The sequence below is a fragment of the Rhinolophus hipposideros genome (genome assembly GCF_964194185.1).
Source record: "Rhinolophus hipposideros genome assembly, chromosome: 25".
In the NCBI taxonomy this organism is placed as follows: domain Eukaryota; kingdom Metazoa; phylum Chordata; class Mammalia; order Chiroptera; family Rhinolophidae; genus Rhinolophus; species Rhinolophus hipposideros.
In genome coordinates, this window is record NC_138071.1 from 18,245,383 (window position 1) to 18,266,946 (window position 21,564).

Sequence of the window (21,564 nt, forward strand, 5' to 3'; positions counted from 1 at the left end):
AACACAGAAAATGACAATGTTTAAAATCATCCCAGTAATGTTCCAGATCACTAAGTTCTGCTCCGTAGACACATTACTTCAGGATGCAAGACATAAATGCTAGCATAGTCCTTCAGATAAGATCTCACCATATTAGGAAACAGCACTAGGCTACAAAAGTTGATTGCCGGCAGCCTTCCTGCATTTCTTCTTGGAGATGGTGATGGTATCATCATCTTTAAATCCTTGTGGAGCTTTCCCTCTGTTTCATTATGCTGAAAACAATAACCTTCGTGATTTAAAACAAAAAATCAGCTCTGCTATCATTTTACATGGTGTAGCATATAGTAGCTCTTCAAAGATGAACCTGAGATCGCACCTTGGTTGCGGGGGTGGTGCATGTTGGTGCCGTTTACTACAAGATTGTTTTCATGCTGTGTTATTAGAGATGTCACCAGTCTAGTGTCATGCAAGTTGGTTCTTAAACGCTCTTCGGCAGTGTAGAAAAATCCTGGGTCAATTTAATTTCCACCTGTGTTTCACTCTTTGTTTTAGTTCTGACCCTGGTAATTATTTTAAGTCTACATTAAGAGTAACTGCAAGGTTACCCTTCCCCCTGCTAAAGTTACTCCACGATCACTGGGCCGCATTTAACACACGGCTGTTCTGACAACTTACAGGATCTGTGATAACCGTTTCCAGTAGGTGGACCCTTGGAAAGTCTTCATTATTTGCACTGATATTCAGTTGAAAGCCCTTCACTTGTGAGAACTAGTAATATAATAATCAAACTGTTAGGACAACAACATAGTTTAGAGAAGAGCTATATACTCAATCTTAAAGCCTTTTTTCTCCCTGAGTTACATGTATGAAAGCAAATGCAGATGGTGAAGGCTAACAAAACTCTACGTTGTTGTTAGGCTGTGATTATGGGCAAATCACAATCCTTCTAATCCTTGTTTATTATTATCACTATTATTACTGAGTCTTTAAAAGGAGGATTGTGAAAGACTACGTTATATACTTCAGAGCTCTGAAATTTCATGATTCTAATACAAATCTCTTTTATTAGCTTTTCTTTAGGTTTTCCCAGAGTGTGACATGGGATGGGTATCCTCGATGGTGGGAGTGAAATTTGATGAGAAAAAGCTATGAAAATATTTATTCAGGTAAACATGACCAGGGTGAGGTGAGCACCTGTATTATAACCTCGCTGCATTTAAACAGTGTTTTATTTCCTATTTGTTTATTCTATTGTGGGAAGTTTTCTTTGAGATCATTTCAACTTGTAGGAACCTGACATAGGATTCCCCCAGACAATCCCATGGTTTCTACAATTCTCTCTCATACAGTCTAACTTCCTCCTCTGAAGAAAGGACTGGAGGGAAAACAGGTAGGGAAGAGATTACAGGGTTTACAAAAGCCAGCCTTCTTTCTAAACTCCAGACCTAATGTTAAGGTGTCTACCTACCATCTGTTCTCTGTTTCTCACTCATCACTCAGCACTGAGTGGTCATCACACTGACCAGTCTCCTAATCTGTCGTCCCCTTAATGGCACTATACTCACGTTCTCTGTCTTTATCAAATCGAAAATCAATGAACTCTCTCAATACACTCATCAAAATTAGGGATTTCAAGATTGTCTTCTTGAATATCTTTGTGTCCTTTTCTTTTTCACCTTCTAACCAAACTCTCAGTATTTGCTTTGTTCACTCCTGATGCTTTGGGCTGAACCAGAGGAACATACAAACCGTATGTAGACTCTAAAATTTTTAAAGTTGATCCTTGTCTTTACTCAGCAATTCATTCATTTCTTTCCAACGCACCTCTATGCTTATCCTCACAGATGTATTTAATCTCCTTTCTTTACAGGCTCCCAACTCCACTCTTTTACCTCCCTCCTCACACAATATGCATTCAATACTTGCTGAGATGAGCCCCTTCATCTATTTCTCTAATCTCAGTCTCTCCCCTAGATTTTCGGATTGTTCTTACAAATAACAAAGAACATATCCTACCTCTCGAAAGCTAACCCCATAACCTAACCTCATCTCAGAAGCTTACTTCCTCCCAAAACCTGCAGATAAATCTGTTATCCGACTTAATTAGTCTATCTTCTCTTCAGCACTGTCCATATCGTCCTCTCAATTGGCTCTATATGTTCTGTCTTCAAACATTTTGGTCTTTCACTTATCATAAAGCAATGCCTTCTAAGATGGCTCCCCCTATCTAGTTAGCATCTTGTTGTTCTCTTCCCCTTGCCGAATATCTTAAATAAGTAGTCAGTGATTATTGCATTCATATCCTTGACATTGCCGCATGAATCCTAGGAATCTGATTTCTTCTTTTTTCTTAATATTTTTTCACTTTTTTCTTAGTTTTTTTTTTTTCCCCTTTGGAATCTGATTTCTACCAGTACCTTTTTATAAAAGTTACATTTTTAAAGGTCACTAAAAACCTAGCCAAACCCAAAGGCCTTTTCTAAGATCTCATCCTTTCTGACTTCTAACTCACAATTTTTTTTCCATTCCTACTATTACTGTTCTAGTCCAGGCCATCTCATTTGCACTTGCATACTGGAAATTGCTTTCTAACTGGTCCTAATTTCAAACAAACATATTACCAAGAAAATGCTACAATTAAGTTACATCTTTACCAAAGAACCTATAGTTCTCTACCATGGACCACATCCACATCAAGACCAAACTCTTCTTCCCAGTTTTTGAGGTTTTTTTCACACTTATCCCACTTTCCTATATAATCTGTATACCTCAGATGAGTGTCCATCTCCTACTGTCCTACCCTCCTAACTCCTACAGACCATGCTACTCTCTGTCACTAATTCTTTGTTCAATCTGTTCTTTACTGTATTTCCCCTTTCATCATATAAATTTCAGCCATCCTTTTTATGAAGACTTTCCCTGAATCAGCTCACGATAACTTCTTTCCCTAACTTCCATTCTTATTTTTGTTATCAGCGTAGTGTCTCATTAGTTTACTAAACACCTCATGTGTTATACCTGCATATATTACTGCCATTTATTCAGCACAAGGAGATAATGTAGTAGGCACTCATCCAGATAAAACGGCTGCGAGGAGAGAGACACAGCACTAAGGGCAGAAGGACTAGCTTGGCACCAGATAACTGACGCTGGTCACATTTTGTAGAAAAAGACACATTTGTATATATATGTATATATATGTATTATATATATACATATATATGTATTTATGTATTATATACATATATATGTATATATGTATTATATACATATATATGTATATATGTATTATATACATATATGTATATATGTATTATATACATATATGTATATATGTATTATATACATATATATTATATACATATATAAAATGTTTAGAGGTTATCACCTCTTTACAATTTTTTTTAAAGTTACTATGTTTACACTTATATGATATCTATCTCTTAGAGCCAATTAAGTAGATTTGTGGAAATTTCATGATCAAACAAAGAAATCCAAAACCTTACAAGTCAACAAAGGAAAAATGTCCCCCATTTTTTATGTATCTGTAACATACACAGTGGTGTTCATTTTGTTAAGACTTCAATGCACCTGCAATTCGTTCCTTTCTCTTGGCTTTCTGAGGCAATGTCTCTGGGAGCAGCTCCCTAGAAACCTGTGTCCCGGCAGAAGAGAGCTCTGGCAGTCTTGAAGGTGCTTGGGATACCGTACAAATAGGAGCCATGTCAGTAAAAATGTGCACAGACACGATGCATTAAAGTTGTTTTCTTCAAAAGAACACATATATAGAAAGCTCTACTTGAGTTCTAGGACACTAAGTAAAGAGTAAGGGACGTGAGTATGCACGCATGACTGAGAAATACTTATAGAACAATGAATGTGTGCCTACCCTGTTAAGATGTTTTTCACTTCTGCCCAATTATTCTATATTTTGAAATTTCAAGTATCAGCATTCAATAATTTGCTGTCACTGTCAGAGTGATAAATAACAAAGTAAGTCTGGACTGCCATGGCTGTTTGTAGGGTTAAAATATATCACGAGCTGACCTTACAGAAATAATGGGAAATAAAACTGTCACTAGACTGTTATCCTTGATGGCAGGGTCTGTAGTTTACACGACCTTATATCCTGCAAGATCTAGCTCAGGTTACTACACAAAATAGGCACTCAAATATTTAATTAAAGCTTGTTGAAATAAGGGGAGAGTATACAAAAGCACCACCTGGAAAAACAAAATAAAACAACAGAATAAAAAGGAAAGTATTATTAATCAGAAAATATTTTCTAATGGAATCTTTAAGAAAACAAAGAGGTATTTGACATTCACCATATGACTAAATTCATTCAGTCTAGGCCTCTATTTCTTACAGTGGCACTAAAAATATTTTAAGGCAGAAGTTCCTAACTTTTTTCCCTTGGAGGTGTCATCAAACCCTTTATAGGTCATGTAATTATGGCTCTTCTCTCCAGAAAAAAAAATGGACATATGCACACACACACACAAAACTCATAACTTGGCAAGCACATCCAAAGAGTTCTGGACTCCAGGTGTACTTCCTGACTGAAGGAACAGACTAGTCACCTTTTAAAGGTTAAGTATGTAAAAGCATACAAAATTTCCCTTGCACATGATAGATCACGCAGGAATTTACGAACACAACTTGAAGCTTTTTAGAATTTCTCATTCTTTACCATCATGTGGTTTCATCAACTCACTTGTTTTGTGAAGTGGTGCCTTGTTTGTGTGTTGTGTAATTTCTTCTGTGCTTTAGTATAATTAATTATGACTGTGATTTTAAGATTTCATTTTTTTAAAACATACTATATGAAATATTAAGTAAGCAAAACAGGCTTCTTCTTCTCAGGCTTACAAGGTCTCAGAAATTACAAAATAAGTTAAAAGATAATCTTTAGCTTTCTAGTTAAAGATAAAATATATAAGTTGAAGCCTAATTGCTCTAGAAGCACTGTCCTGAAATATGGCGTGTGCAGAAGTGAGGAGGGGGAGAAGCAGGCAGGGAAACAGTTCTGGGTTCTAGCAAGCCTGGGCAAACTACCTAACAGTTTTTTGGCACAGGCCAGGAGTGAGAAAGGAGAGAGAAAGCTACCACAGGAAAGAGGCCTGGTTTAACAGGTATATCTCTCAACAGAGAGAAGTAGTAAATAGGAGTTAACCACCTCTATGTCTTTGTAAGAAGATCCAGGTGAAAGGCCTGCATTGAAGGCTGGAGAAAGCTCTGCTCTAGTAAGCCTCATTACAGGGAGCCCAGGTTTGTTAAGAAAGCCCCAAAGTTTAGCACCACAGGAGACATGAAGTGCATGTCCTTGCCCCTCACAGCAAAAATGAAACCGTAATTAACCCACGATACAAGTCTTCTGGATAATAAGCCTACAATATTTTATTTTTATTTTCTAAATTTCTTGTAATGCTGTCCTAAAGTCACTTCTAAAAAATTAGAGGTTGTCAGATATGCAGAAGTTCACAAAAATATCTGGCCAGGTAACTAGCTGTTTCTACACCCTCAGTTAACCAAACGATATCTAAGAACAGATTTTAGTTTATCCTACTACACCTCAGGCGAAAGCCATTTCATGTGTTGTATTATATCTAATAGAAAGTACGCAGACTTCATATAGACAAGTAACCTTGACAACTCCAACACCAGCGTGATATTACGTATCGTCTCCTCATAGGTGTTTCATTATTATTTTAAATCTCTAGGCCTCCTTTCTGGGTATTCATGTTACCCGTTTCAGATTTTTAACTTGTTAATTAAGGCAAATCTTTGAAGTCATGATTGTTTTTGAAAACCTCAAGAGGAACTCTGACTTTCCCCTTTCTTCCCAGTTGTTTAATTTAGGTCATGTTTTCTGAATCAGCTCTTGTCCACTGCTCAGAATCGAATTCAATTTATTTTCTTTCGTTATCAATTGTAAAACTATTTCAAGAAATTGTGTATTATCCAAAAACATCACTTCACATTATGCCCTAATAGAGTACTCCACTATTTTCTGTGATTAACTGAAATTATCTATGACAACTTACGTGGCCTAATTTTAGAAGATCCCCAATCTCTTCTCTTTCTCTTAGTCCCATTCTGGTCAGGTACTTGTAATACAGTTTTATTATCACATTTCAATTATTAAACAATGAAATTTCCAAACAGATATCTCACAGAAGTACCGTTTGTTAAAAAAAAAAAAAAAAAGTTACACTACTATGGTCACTTCTCACATACAATGTTTAACCCCATATTCAAGTTTCTGATAAATCAACTGTAAGTTGAAATTCTGTTTCTGAGGCATTTCCTGGTATACTAGGCAGTGCATTAGAAAAGAGTTTATATTGCATTTAGTCTATAATAATTAGCTTTTAACCTTCTATATATAATTAACAACCATTCAAAAAGAAAGTGCAAATGTGCAAATGAGAGAGAACAAAAACAGTTTCTAAACATGTAATGCATAATATAGGATATAAATCCATACAACTGAAAACAATTGCTGACAATATCCTTCTGAGCATTAAATGACACCACCAATTTTGTTTTATATGTATTCTTTCTTCTCAAGTATTCAAAGAATGCAATAAGACATTATCTTCTTAATTTTCAAATTTTTCATGAGTATATTAGGATATTACCATTTTTTCACAAAGCAGAAAACAAGGAGCTACCATTATCTTTGTATCTTTTCAGTAAGAGAGCCAAAACAAGAACAATTCTAGCTAATCTCATCTGGGATCTTAATTAGTACTACAAGTTTATTTGTGTGAGTTAAAAATAGTATCACTCATGAGAAACAATGCCAAAATTATTATGCTAATAAATTGTGTTAAAGGCCTAATGAAGAAAGACTTTAGCAACTATGAGGTAACACACTAGTTGTAGGCATGAGGAACGTTTATATTGGCTCTTTTGGGTGTATACATTAAATGCAAAATCAGAAAGAATCATGCAAAAATCCGGTTGCCCATGCAAGCACCCCAGAGTCTAATCCTCTCCTCTCAGTTCTGGTGTCAGGCCACAGTAGTGTGGAGACTTGTAGGCTGCTGTCCTTGTTGTAATGAATGGGAAGAGGCTGACAGTGGCATGGTCGAAACCTTCACCTCTTCTTCCCCTGTGGAAAAGTCAGTCATGGTCTAGTTATGGGTGACTAGATTTGTTAACAGTCCCTTTAAAAATGATTTCAATATTTGGAATACGGATACATATATAAAACACATGCTTAATGGTTGGAATCCAGGTGTGAAACAAGACAAGAATTTTAAAATATAAGCTTATCAAGTACCTAGAAAGTAGTTACACTCTAAACACACCCTTAAATTTAATACTATGTCAGATACGAGAACAAATATAATAGATTTAGGATTATAAATATACAAAAAGGAAAAAAAAAGAGACCAGGTAAGCCATTCTTTTCCAAGCCAATTGGACCCCTTATAAATTCATATACTGCTAACAGTAAGCAGTATTTTGTGAAAAAATTAAATTCACAGAAATGAAAATGTAATTTTTAAAAGGGAAAAATGGCAAATCCTTCTTTTAAAAGCAGAATTACATTTAGAAAAGGAAAATAAAAAGATATAAATATTAATTTAGCAAATTACCATATAGCATCTGAAAATTTAATGTGTACTTCTGAAGTAATTAGAAAATGCTCAAAACAGTACAATGATCCAATTGACTGAAAGTGAAATGACTACTTCTAGGTCAGAGAACTACACATGAAATGAGATCAGTTCTCCTAATTATAATTGATAATTATTTGGCTACAAGTGACTTGTTTCACACATGACTCAAAATTCAATCAAGTCACTGTTAAAACAGCTAATTAAGAAACAAAATAAGATTTAAAGAAAAATATCCTCTCATAAGTAAAACTGAATGATCAAAAACACGAAAAAAATCCAATCCTAAACAGTTTCAAATATTTTTCTAAATATATCTTGAAACAATAATGCTTACAGACTTAGACTTGTAATTTGTTTTCCAAATAATTTTTAGCATTGTGGAATAAACACATCTTGGCAGAGTTCCTTGGAAAATGTATCTGCAAAATTACATTTGGAAAGATAGCTTAACTGACAACAAGAAGAAAACGACTTCCAGTCTTTCGAACAGGTAATTTCATAGCTTTTCAGTAAATTGGCAAAGGTTGTATAAACCCCAAGTATATAGCAAAGAGGGTGTGTAAAGGAAATTTGATAGAGTTCTTGGTGAGGACATGGTACTAATGAGGACTAAGCAAAAGATTCATGTTCATCAAGTCAATAAACTTCACTCTAGTTTGTAACTACAGGCCATATTCCTGAGCTGGGCCAGTTGTCTCACAAATAGCTCTGTTGATAAAAAAGGGACCTGTGAGTGTGTGAGAGCAAAAATCAATTACTACGGGAGGGAAGAAAGCCAAAGGGAAGGTACATGCCAGTGATCTTCGTTTATGAAAGAGAGTCAATGTTGTAGTGAAAAAACATTTGTTATTGAATTTGGGATCTGGATTCTTATCTAATTTTCTTACTAATTGAATGTGTGACCTTACATTATTTAACCTTTCTGGAACCCAGTTTTGCCGTTCCTAAAATGAGGAGTTGGACAAGATAAGTCACTTTTTAAAACAAAAGTACAAGGTTCCAATAATTAAAAAGATCTGAATGGACTTACTATATATAACTACCCACTAATCAAAGTTTTCCCCAAGTATATTTCAAAAATCCTTCTAAACTTAACAAACTGAATGTGCTGCCAAGAAAATGCTGATAAAAAATTTCTCCTAAGTAGTAACTAATTTTAAACACAAAAATTTTCAGTTTTCAGTAGGCAAAGGAAATAAATGGAAGCTACATTTGTCAAACCTCTGGTAACTGTTTTTCCCATGATAGGTTTCAGATATATCATTTTTTAATAATTAACTAAAACAAGCCAAAACTAAAAATTTAAATACAAATACATAATAAATATAGACATGGTATCTGTATGGTATGTAGGTGACTGACATGTCTGAGTGTTTGCTCCTGGAGGTCAGAGACCCAATTTTGTTCTACATGTCTGAAGAATGAGTACACATGCCTTTTCCCGTGTAGAATATTGTACAAGCATATTTTAAAGTGGCTGCTCTCACTGGAACAGGACATACTCTTCATCATGAAGCACTTAAGGACAGCTACCCTGTGTGAGATATGTGACACTTACTCACTGCAGGACGCAAAGCTGAGCCTAATTCAATAGTTCAACTCAAGTACAACTGAGTTACAACTAGGGATGGGGGAGGCAAATACTGCCTCAGTATTAAACTGCTTCAAATTAGACACGGTTAAGATGTACACAGTTTTCCAGAATTTTACTTTCTGTCATTTCTAAATGTTACTGAAAATTGTAAGTCATCTGGCCACAATTATACAGCTGTTCTGTTCTGAGGTTTAGCACATTCAGCTTCCTGAGGTATCTGCCAAATATTTATATCCTGTAAGAAGATGTGTAATTCTTGATAACAATTTTAAATATTTTGGTACCTTAAAACTAAAATTTCTCTAGTCATCAGCGCCCTAAAAATAATCTAATAATAAGCTTACTCATAAGTCACCATTTAAATACCAACCAAGTGCGTATTGTCAGAAACTGAACATCTGAAATAATATCCCCACGTCCCACAAAATACAACGTTTCAGAACCTACAGTTGGTGACTTTATCCTTAGAATTTCTGGGGGAAAAAGTATTTATGCTCTATGGTTGAGTATATATTAAGAGAAAAGAAAAACCCATAAAGATAGAACCAAAATTTAATGCCACATTTTTTTTTCATCAAGTATCTATCTACTTTAGATAAAGATTTCAAATGACTAACAAGAAGACAACTACACTCACAAATCAGTGATTACTTATTACCATTGTGGCATTTCCAGAACACCTCGAAATATTTGGGTTAAAACTACTCTTTTTGTGCTAATGGACAATATGGTAACTATAAAATTGGAAAAACAGATAACTGGAAGAACAGATAATGGTCACGTAATAAGTCAAATCAAAGCACACAATGAAGACAGCTGAGAACTAGAGTTCCACAAAAGCATCCTCCTTCCTGTCATATCAAGACCATGCTGTTTTGCCTTGCTGGTTGCGCACCCCATCTTCTCATCCATTCTATCTCTACAATACGTGAAGCACCTCCTGTTACAGAAGGCAGTCCTACTGCTTCTTATAGTAATGACACAGTACCAATTCCTGCTTCTATGCCTCATTTAGGCGTTTCCATCAACATAAAAGGCCTTTCTCTTTCCTCCTGCTAACCCAAATCCAAGACACCACAGTACAGATCAATTTCCACTTCTTCAATGAAGCCTCCCCAACAAGTATAAGCGCTATTAACATCTCTAGAATTCCAGTATCACAGTTACTTGTATCATCTTAATTTTATCGCTTCAACTACACTGTAAAGTACCTGGAAACAATATCCTATTTTATATTTCTTTTGTATTACCCACATGGCCTAGTTCATTGTCGGGCAAAGAGGAACCCAAATATTCATTGTAGTGGTTTAATATTTTATTTTTAAATGTTTAGAATATTTAGGAGGACTTAAATCTAACTTTTCATGCTATAATCAGTTATGAGATCTACTACCAGTAATTATAATGCTACATTTCTAAATGATTAAAGCAAAGCAAAACAAAACAAAATTACACTTTACTACGCTGTCTTGAATGGAAAAAAAGAAATAAGTACCAAGAATTGAACACTTAGTGTTTCGTACGTGAGTATCATACAGGAGAGGACTGAAAAATGTCATTCTGGATCACCTACTACTACCGTATCGAATAAACAAATATCATGAGTCCACTCATGTGCAAACTACTACAGTAAGTGCTATCGAGATTATATAAATTAACTTCAGTGTATCGACTGCTAACTTCACTGTATCAACAGCCACAAACAATACTCTCTCAACCTACCTACTTGTCTTAAAAATGAAATATTGTTGGTCACGAAGAGATTAGAGACAAAAGAATTTTGATGGATATCTGTAAAGTCATCTATCAAACTTTCTAAAGACAAGAGAACTAACGCCTTGCTGCAACAGCACCTTACTACAATCAATGCTGTGCCATGCCACACCTTAAGGCTGTGACAAGGAGTAAAACTAAAATTCATAATGAGTGAGGGACTCTTCTATTCTACTTAAGAAAATCAAGAGAGGAACAAACTCTCTCTTTTACCAGTCATCTCTAAAGCCCAAATTAAATTAAACACAAAACAAAACAAAAAACTACTAATAAGAATGATTCCATTAGATACAGAAGTCACTTGATCTAATGTTATATGGGACTTTAAAAACCAAAAGTTCTGAAACCTTCAAGGGTAGCAGTACAAAACCAGAGAAGTATTCTGGCATCGCTTACAGGAATTGAGTATTTCCCCCAAAGATAAAAATGACAGACCAAAAGGGAAAATGTCTCTCCTTGAACAATTCCTTTTTCACAGAAAGTATACTTATGCACATATGTCTGTAAAACATTAATAGTCAGAGTTCTCAAATATTACATACTTTATTAACAGATAGCACAGCTTTGATATGTGTGTATGCAGTGTGTATCAGTCAAATGAGTAACTGCCAAAAGTCGTTAGAGTGGCTTTATCCCTCATGCTCTCACTAATTACCATCTTTACAATTTTTTTGAACCAGCTTACTTTTAGAATGTATAATCAGAAGTTTTACCATGGTGTTGGACTTTACAGCACCATCATTTCAGAGCCCATTTCTTTTCTTTTTCTTTTTGTATTTATATGCCGTATGCAAGTTTGGTAACTATCCTAGTAAGTGAAATGATTCTAAACAGTAACTAGGTATAATACTCCACCATCCTTATAAAGCTCAATATTACAAGGCATCCACCCAATTAAAACATGTTTAGATCATAAGGACTTTACTTTTTTCCGTAGCAATTTCCAAGACTAATGATGCGTCCTCTGTTATTGAAAAGACCCCTCCCTACCCACCCAGCAACCCGAAGGCATGAGTTACTCACAAATTCTCAAAGGCTATAAATGAACCTACCTGCTATAGGGATCCCTCCCAGACCTGTGCTGTGCTGTGGCGGGAGATTCAAGTCCAACAAATTACTATTTGAGGTGGGGTTTGCTGTGTGGTTCAAGTGCATGACGCTATTGCGTGGAAAGGCCATCCAAGGATAGCGGGCGGCCTGGCCTGGAAAACTGAACGAATTATAAACTGCTCGGTGCTGCTGAAATTGAGGGAACCTCTGTGGCAAGACTGCAAAGGTACTACTGAGAGAGTTGGCATTTGCAGGTGCGGCAGGATGCAGGAAGCCAGAGCCCGGGCCTTTGGCGGTTGTAGTGTGTGAAGAGGAGTTCTGAAGAGATGTGGGCGAAAGGGAGGGCTGCTCTTGGACTGACAGTTCCTTTTCAATCAGGTCTGCTAAGGCTTTTCGAGTGACATCAAAGGGATCAAAACCCAAGTCATCCTCTGGTTGTTTAGAAGAACCAAAGCCAAACGCCGCTTGCCAGTCTGTAGAAGATGATACTGGGATTGTTTCTGTTGGGGACAAAATTAGTGATGGATTTAAAACACATCCCTCATTTTTGTGTTTAATGAGTAGCCACACTAGTGAAAGTTAAACATCATATTACAAGATAAAGGCAAATATATACGAAATATGTATGACTTTTTTAGCACATTAAGATTGTAAAATTATAAAAGAGCTCATATACTTTTAGCAATTATTTCATTAAGTTACTAACTTTGAAAACTGAATAATATAGACTGATTTTGCTTATCAAAGAAAATGAAGTACTTGAGATGCAAATTATATTCATTCATAATTTTAAAACCAAGAATAAGTCACTTACATGAAATAAAGTAATAACAAATATAACAGAATTTATTAGTAAAATGCATTTTTAAATGTATTTATTAAAGACAAAGTATAAATAATTTTGAATATATGCTTTACATACTAAGAAAAAATAATATAACTTAATAAAAAGTAATCTTCATAGTTTTTTAAAATTTATCCGCTTCACCGACAATAGGTGCTATTGTCATTGTTAATTTTATGCCATTATTCACATTAATAACAGAACTTACAATGAATAAAAATGGAAATGGCTCAAAAAGGCCAAAATACAACTTTTAGTATAAACTAACACTTTTGTCAGCTGTTGAAAAAACTCTTAGTTTAACATAAATCTGACTAAATAAAATATAAGTCCTTAATACTTCCTACAGGAAGAAGTGTTTTATTATTGGAAAAATGATCTAACCATTGATTTCTGGAGAAACCTGTTAACATAATAAGTTCTAGGTTATACAACAACTTATCTAACCATCCAATTCCATGCAGTTTAAATGTTTACATGTTTATGAAAGTGGGAATGGGGAGAAAAATAATAAAAACACATCCAGCAAGGGTATCATCTTGGTCGAATTATTAACATGCTAACATGTCTAGTTGTGTTATATACCTGATGTGAAGAGGCTCTGTGGCTCTGGTGCTGTAGGCCAGTCACTGGGTGTCTGTGGGGAGCTGGGGAAAGGAGGAAGCCCACTCGGAATAGGGTTGGGATGTCGAAAGTTATCTGAGAATAATGACTGTGACTCAGTTACTGCCCCTTCAAAAGGAGACCGTGCACTGTGATTGGATGAGCTGATAGGGATGACTGGGTTAGATTTTGATAAACCGGGTGGTGGTGAAGGCGTATCACTGTTAGATATCTAAACAAAATAGGAAAAGAAAAGAATATTCAATATAAGTTTATGCATTTAAATAAGCCACAATTAAAAAGACGTGCAACAAAAGGTATTAGAATGGTGGTCTTCAAACTGGGGTACTTGAAGACTTCTTTATGGGAGCATGAATTTTCAAAATATCTATCAACTTACATAGGTACTCTTTTCTAAAACAGACCCTCCCCCAAAAGACTAAGCCATTCTCCTCTCCTTTTACAACCTAATTTTTTTACTTTACAGAGAAAAGAATATTTCTCACTTTCTGGGACCTAGGTATAATATTTTGTGTCCAAGAGTGAAACCTTTCTGGGAGCCAAACAGAAACTTACTAGAAACATTCAGGTTGGTGGTGAGAGAGAGTGACTGACTCTAATGAGTGGATTCTTTGGCAAGCTAGGTGACTCCCAATACATTTGTTTGGAACAAAAAGGAAAAAAAAGATCTAAAGTTATTTCCAACACATCATTAAAAAAATTTTTTTATGATAAATCTTTATACGATTTTTCAGTATTCAATTCAGGAGTTCAAAGATTTGAGTGATACTGACAATACTATTTCTTCTGCCTCTTATTTATATACAAACAAGATTATCTCAGCACTTACATTTAGAAAAATGAAAACATGACTAGGATTGATGCTGAAACTTATCTCCTTGAACCAATAGGTAATATTCATCTATAGGTACATAAAAACTAATTTAAAATGGCCCTACCTATCTCACTAAGAGATGAATCTCCAATATAATTTTAGTGCTTATGTTTAATAGCTAATTTTCTCAAAATCTATACTTATATAAATCACTTTAACCAAATCAAACTACCACTATTTACAGTATGTTGAAAATTAATACTCTTCGCAACTTTCTAAACTACATATGAAAAAAACCTTTAATGTTAATTTAAAATATACAAGGGTACACACAGATATTCAAATTTTTTTAATGGAATTTTTGAGCAAAAACTTTGGAAAAGCAGATCTGTGGTATTCGGGAGCTTAACCAGTGAAAAACTAGCAATTAAGCAAGATGATACAAAGCACGCTCTAAAGATCACGACTTTACTCAGTTATAATTTAGGTGCAACTTTGAAATTAACTATTTGGGTTTATTATTTCAAATCCCATAGTCATTTGGGGGGAGGAGGAAAACTGTTGGGGGCAAGTACACCAAGAGAAATAGAACATTAAAATTGACAGCAAGGGACAAGGGGAGCACATGGCATAGAAACAACTCTTAAAAGAAGAATGCAGAAGGCATGCTAGTCTGGGGCCATTCTGTGGAGGCTCAGAAAGACCAGTAATACAGCAGACTGTAAGGACACTAATGGATTGCCACACAGTACAATAACATGGTCATAATGGTAATGCTGCATCATCAGGAAACGGTTAAATTATACTCTGTATATTCTGTGGAGGAAAAGAAGGCTAATTATAATACATTTAACAAAGATGTAAACTAAAAATGTTTTTAAATAGTTTAGTATTTAAAGTATTTTTCACTATCTAGAAAATTCACTTACACAGAATGCCTTGTTGTGGGGGATAGCAAATAAATGAAGAGACACAGTATTAAAATCTTACCTGCTGAGAATTTTCACCATTCCCTATACTGAGAGAATCTGAAGGTTTGTCAATGGGACTGTAAAAAGAAAACAAATTGGATAAAATCAGAGTAAAAATCATTCTCCCACAATAAAAATCATACTCCACAAAAGCTGGAAAAATAGACATCATCTTAACATTTATTGAAGCATTATGATGTAAGACATTAAGTTAGATGTTAAGAATACAAAGAAGTATAAGATGAAATTCCTACCCTTGGGCAACTTACATTCTAATTAGATTCTCCAAAAGCAATGAGTAAAACTTAAAATGGATAAAAAGTGTAAAATGGATACTACTCCAAGCAATAGGTCAAAAGTCAAATCCATTATTTAGTTTTGTGCACATGATAAACACAGTCCCCATTAAACTTCTTGAAATAATACTCATCTTTATAGTTGTTTGACAGGGTCATAGAAGTTATTAAAATGTTCTCTATAGGTTCTTATGAGCAATAAACTTAATACTTCAATATCTTAATCATAACCCTAGAGAAGACATGTGCACGCATACACATACACACACACAAACACACACAAGACTAACAGAAACAAACTTTTGTGCAAACTATTGACTTAAAAAAAACCATTAAACTTGACTTCCGTATAGAAAAAAATGCAGTACCACAGTAAAGTAACACAGAATTGTTAAGTTCAAGTACTTTTTAACTCATCTGACTTAAAAACAAAACAAAAATCTTTATAAGCATTACAACAATGACATTATGTTGACATAGAAATAGCAAGCTATTTCTACAACTAATTTTATTTAACCAGCACATGAACAAAAGTAAGCATTGGTACCCAGATATGAATACTTATTTCTTATACAGTACTATAGCAAAAAAATTAAGATTCCAAATTTCTCAAAATTATTTTATTGCCTGAAAACATATATAAGTCACCTTACAAATAGACAACTTACTGGTACTATATTTAATTGCTCTAAAAAACCTTAAGGACTAGTACCCAATCTGAATTTCAAGTGTATCTTTTGCAGAAACACTGCCAGATGCTCTAGAATCTGACAGATAGGCCTGAAATTTACCTGAAGAGCAGTTTTACTTCTTATTATTCACAAAATATCAAAAAGTCAAATCATGTTATTAAGCCAAGTGGGTAATTACAAATAAATTTAAGATACAGCTCTGAGTCAATTAAATCTAGATATTTGGAGAAACAAGGCAAGTGCACACCAATAAAATCAGTTGGTGCCAAATATTAAATGAACTGTTTATTCAATAGGTCTTTAGAAGAGAAGCCACCAGAAATGGAGCATTTAGAGGATGTTTCCTAGGGGAGTTCAAATTTAAGTAGGTACTTAGAAAGATTTACACATTAGGAGGAAAAAGGGGGAAAGAACAACATTAAAGGTAGGAATAGCAAGTGTATCGGGAATCAAAAGGTTGCAGAGTTGGGAGAAAGTTAAGTAATAACGTAATGTATGATTTAAATGTACTTTTTAAATATATGAGGTAAAGAGAGAAAGACAGAGGCCAGACACCAGATGCCAATGGAAATTTTTGAGCATAAAAATGATATAAACAAAGCAGTGTCTTAAAAGATAAATTTGGTGGTAGCATGAAGCGCAAACTAGAACATAATACAGATAATTTGAGATAAACTTGCAGTATCTAAAAAAAAAATTATGTGTAAAATATACTTAACATATGAGTAAATCTATCATCTTAGCTATTATTAAGTGCATAGTTCAGCAATATCAAACATATTCACATAGTTGTACAATCAACACTGCCACCCACCCCATAACTCCTTTCATCTTGCAAAAACTGACATTCTGTACCCACTAAACAATAACTCCCCGTTTTCCTCTTCCCATGGCATCTACCAATTTTCTGAATTCTCAAGATTTCCCTTTGTTAACGGTTTCTAACTTCATCCTGTTGTGGTCGGAAAAAATCCTTGATATGATATCTATCTTTTAAAATCTATTGAGACTTAATTTGTGACCTATCAGATGGTCTATCCTGGAAAATGTACCATGTGCGCTTCAGAAGAATTTGTATTTTGTTGTTTAGGTACAGTGTTCTGTGTACAAATAGTTGGTTTATTATGGTGTTTAAATTCTTTCCTTTTGTTTGGTTGCTCTATCCAATATTGTGAGTGGGGTACTGAAGTCTCTATTATTGTAGAACTATTTCTCCCTTCAATTCTGTCAGTTTTTGCTTCATGTATTTTGATGGTTTGTAATTAGGTACGTAAATATTTATAATTGTTCTATCTTCTTGCTGTATTGAACCTTTTATTAATATATAATGGCCATCTTTGTCTCTTACAATCTTTTTGACATTTATTTTGTCGGATATTAGTATAGCTACAGCTGATCGTTTTTAACCAAAAGAGAGTTACTACTTGCATGGAATATCTTTTTCTATCCTTTCAACTTCAACTTGTTTGTATATCTCTGGGTCTAATGTGTCTTGTAGACAGCATAGTTGGATTATGTGCTTTTATCTATTCTGCCAATTTCTGTTCTTAGATAGGAAAATTGAATCCATTTACATTTAAAGTAATTACTGATAAGGAGGAAGTTACTTATATCATCATGCTATTTGTTTTCTATATGCCTTATGTAGCTTTTCCCTCCATTTCCTGCATTACTGTCCACTTTTGTGTTTAGTTGGATTTTTTTTTTGTAGTGAACTGTTTATTTTCTCATTTCCTTTTGTGGATATTCTAGAACTATTCCTTTTTTTTTAAAAAAATTTGAGTTTATTCTTCATTTAACTTGTAAAACACTACTATAGTTGAATATTAATTAGAGCTATTCTCTTTGTTGTTCTCATGGGGATTACATTTAACATGCTAAAGTTATAACACTCTAAAGTTATACTAACTTAACTACAATAACATACAAAAACTCTGCTCTTTTACAGCTCCATCCCTAACCCTTTCTTTCAGTTGATAATGTCACAAAATTACCTCTTTATACACTGTGTGTCAAAAAAACATAAACTAGTAATTCTTTTAAATGCAGTTTGTTAAATTGCATAGAAAACAAATTTGGAGTTACAAACCAAAGGTACAGTAATACTAGTTTTTACACTAATGTATTGGACCTTAAATGTACTGATCTCTTAAATCATGTAGGAAACAAAAAAGTATAGTTACAAAGCATTGTAACAAAAACATTAGCTTTTATAACTGCCCACTTATTTATCTTTATTGAGATCTTTATTTTTCCATAATGCTGTGTTATTGTCTACTGTCCTTTCATTTCACCTTGTAGCATTTCTTGCAAGGCAGGTCTAGAGGTGATGAATGCTCTCAGCTTTTATTTGGGAATGTCTTAATTTCTCCCTCACTCTTTGGGGACAGTTTAGCCAGATACAGAATTCTTGGTTGATAGTATTTTTTTCTTTAACATTTTAAATATATTGTCTTACTGTCTTTTGGCCTCCAAAGTTTTTATTGAGAAATCTGCTGATAATCTTATTGAGGATCATTTCTATGTGATGATTCACTTCTCTTGCTGCTTTCAAGATTCTGTTCTTGTCTTTGGCTTTCCAAAGTTTCATTTTAATGTGTCTCAGTGTGGGTCTCTTTCAGTTCATCTTAACTAGAGTTCCTCAAGCTTCTTAGATGTTAACATTCATGTCTTTCATCAAATTTGGGAAGTTTGCAGGAATTATTTCTTCAAATAGTGTCTCCACCATTTTCTCCTTCTGAAACTCCAGGAATGTTATGTCAGTCAACTTAATAGTGTCCTACAGGTCCCTTAGGCTTTGTTCACTTTTCTTCAGTCTTTTTTTTTCTTTGTGTTCCTCAGACTTCATAACATCCATTGTCCTGTCTTCAAGTTTGCTGATTCTTTCTTCTGCCTGCTCAAATCTGTCTCTGAATCCTTCAGTGAATTTTTCATTTGTTATTGTAATTTTCAGCTCCAGAATTTTTTTGGTGTCTGTTTAGCCTCTTTAAAGATAGTTCTGTTTTGTTCATACATAATTTTTTTGCCTTTTTCCACATCTTCCTTTAGTTCTTTAAGAATCTTTAAACAAGGTGTTTTAAATTCTTGGTCTAGTATATCTGTCCTTAGTTCTTTTTCAAGGACAGTTTCTGTTGATTTATTCTGTTTCTTCTGAATGGGCAATACTTCTCTGTTTTTATGTATACCTTGTGATTTTTGTTGTTGAATACTGCCCATTTGAATCTAGTAACATGGTACCTCTGGAAATCAGATTCTCCCCCTCTGCTTTCTTTGTTATTTCTTTTTCTTTTTTTCTTTTTTTTTTGATAGCTGTAGGCTGTCTCTGTGCTGAAGATCAGACTTAGGTGTAAACTTAAGGTCCTCTCAGGTGCTTTCTGAGCCTTTCCTTGGACGTACACAGTCACTTTCTAACTTCCTCCATATAAACTATTGTTATTTAACGTCCTAGTCTTTACTGTTTGGTTCCCAAAAGGGAAAAAAGTGAAAATTGAAGGGGAGGTGGGGCAATGCCAGTTCTGAAAATCCCCTGGAAATCACTTCAGCCAGAGGGGGAGAAGCTTTCAACAATGCAGGAGGTGCAACAATCGTTGTCTGACTCTTTGTCCACACCTCTGTGATCAGAAGCAGTAACAAGCAGAGCAGAGATCCTCAATATTCGGAGGACAAAGTCCTTTTTGTCTACTATGGCTCCCTCAAACTATGAGGAACCTGCTTCCAGAAACATTTTCACAGCTTCCTGCCATGCTTCTACTGTGCTAAGAGCTGAAATTGACCAAAATTAACTACCAAGTCTGTTCCTAGAAGTTTCAAGCCTTCACCAGACTTCAAAGTTCCACAATAGTTATGTCAGAGAGATTCTGCCAGTGCAATTGTTGTCTAGGTGAGGCAATTGTTGTCTAGGTGAGGTGTCACAGATTCTTGATGCTAACTACTCTGCCATCTTCCCAAACTTGCACCATTCTTATAGTAATATGGGAATAAGGGCTTAAAGTTGAGAAGGAGCAGTAATAATAGAAACAAAAAGATGAATAAAAGATATTACAAATGAAGAACTGCAGTGTCTTAATCTTGTTCACCTTCCCAACCATTAAAGAGCACCAAATAATAATAAGTTTGCGCAAAAGTAATTGTGGTTTAGCAATTATTTTTAACCTTTTAAAGCGCAATTATTTTTGCACCAACCTAATAATTTCAATATAGGTGAGGTCAGTCTTGTTAATGTCAATGGCAATATATAAAAGTATTATTGTTTCAGAATAAATTTGAAGGTTTATGAATTACAACAAATTAGAATAACTAAAATCATCTTTTCGACCATGCCAGCTAGTTTCATAAGCACTGATTTTTTTTACGCTTTACCTGAGAAAGTTTTATGAAAGATGCTTAAACATTTCTAGATTAATGTCATCAATCCAAAGACAGCCAATGAAAAATGCAGACTGGGGCAAGATATCAGTAAGCTTATGTGCCACTGAGTTTTAGTATGTTCTTCCATTTATTTTAACAATTAACAAATTCAAAGAATAATAAATGAAAACTTTTAAGAATAAAGATATAACTAGAAATTGCTTTATTTCCCTTGTGGGCTGTAAAAAGCCTATTATAGTTAAATCTGCCATTATTAGTGCAACTATCATGGAAAAGTGGAAAATAAAGATGGGAGAGTCCCTGAAAATGCACGTGTAACATTAATATAAAGAAAAAGTACATTTACAAATTCCAATTCTAATAAATGGGGATTTCTTGGCTCTCTAATGGCTGCACAGAAAATAGATACCCCAAGGCTACCACTAACAGGTCAGAGTTCTTATAAACATCCTGCCATCAGGTGTCAAATTTACTTCCTCATCAAGCTCTGTGTTGCTTAAACTGTGACCATAGTAGCAATTTTTTTTGTTTTACATTCAACATCCACCCCCCGCCCCATTATCATGCCAAGAAGATTAAGAAAGGAAAACAAACTTTAATAAACACTGTATTTACAAATGAAGAGAGCTACTCTACGAAATGGACTGTTTTCTCCGGTCAAAAATTACCAAGTCCCAGTGATATCAGATGAAAAAAGATTGGGTACACTAAGATAAATTGCACATGGCTTTTTTATTTGAAACAAAATCTACAGGCTTCCTTTTCTTTCCCCTTCCTGCACCCAGGTCAGCACAAAGTTTATGAGTCACTTCTGCTCGGAAAGGCCTCTTTCTGAACAGGACTGTTCCTCTAATATACCAGGCACGAGACAGCAACATGTACAAGCATACTTGGGAGATACTATGGGTTTGGTTCCAGACCA

General features: G+C 34.6%; 1 protein-coding gene across 11 annotated transcripts in view; it reads right to left on the reverse strand.

The window, feature by feature from the left end:
- Positions 1-21,564, reverse strand: part of CNOT4 (CCR4-NOT transcription complex subunit 4) — a 116,599-nt gene that overhangs the window by 17,063 nt on the left and 77,972 nt on the right. For 7 of the 11 annotated variants that reach the window (XM_081038608.1, XM_081038605.1, XM_081038606.1 and 4 more), the window contains exons 8-10: positions 15,306-15,363; positions 13,463-13,712; positions 12,036-12,533 (exon numbers count right to left, since the gene is read on the reverse strand). In XM_081038608.1, the coding sequence (XP_080894734.1) occupies positions 12,036-12,533; positions 13,463-13,712; positions 15,306-15,363 (806 nt within the window). Of the gene's footprint in view, positions 1-4,153; positions 7,103-12,035; positions 12,534-13,462; positions 13,713-15,305; positions 15,364-21,564 lie in introns of those variants that run through there. The other 4 variants (XM_081038610.1, XM_081038602.1, XM_081038603.1 and 1 more) reach the window with 1 other exon arrangement.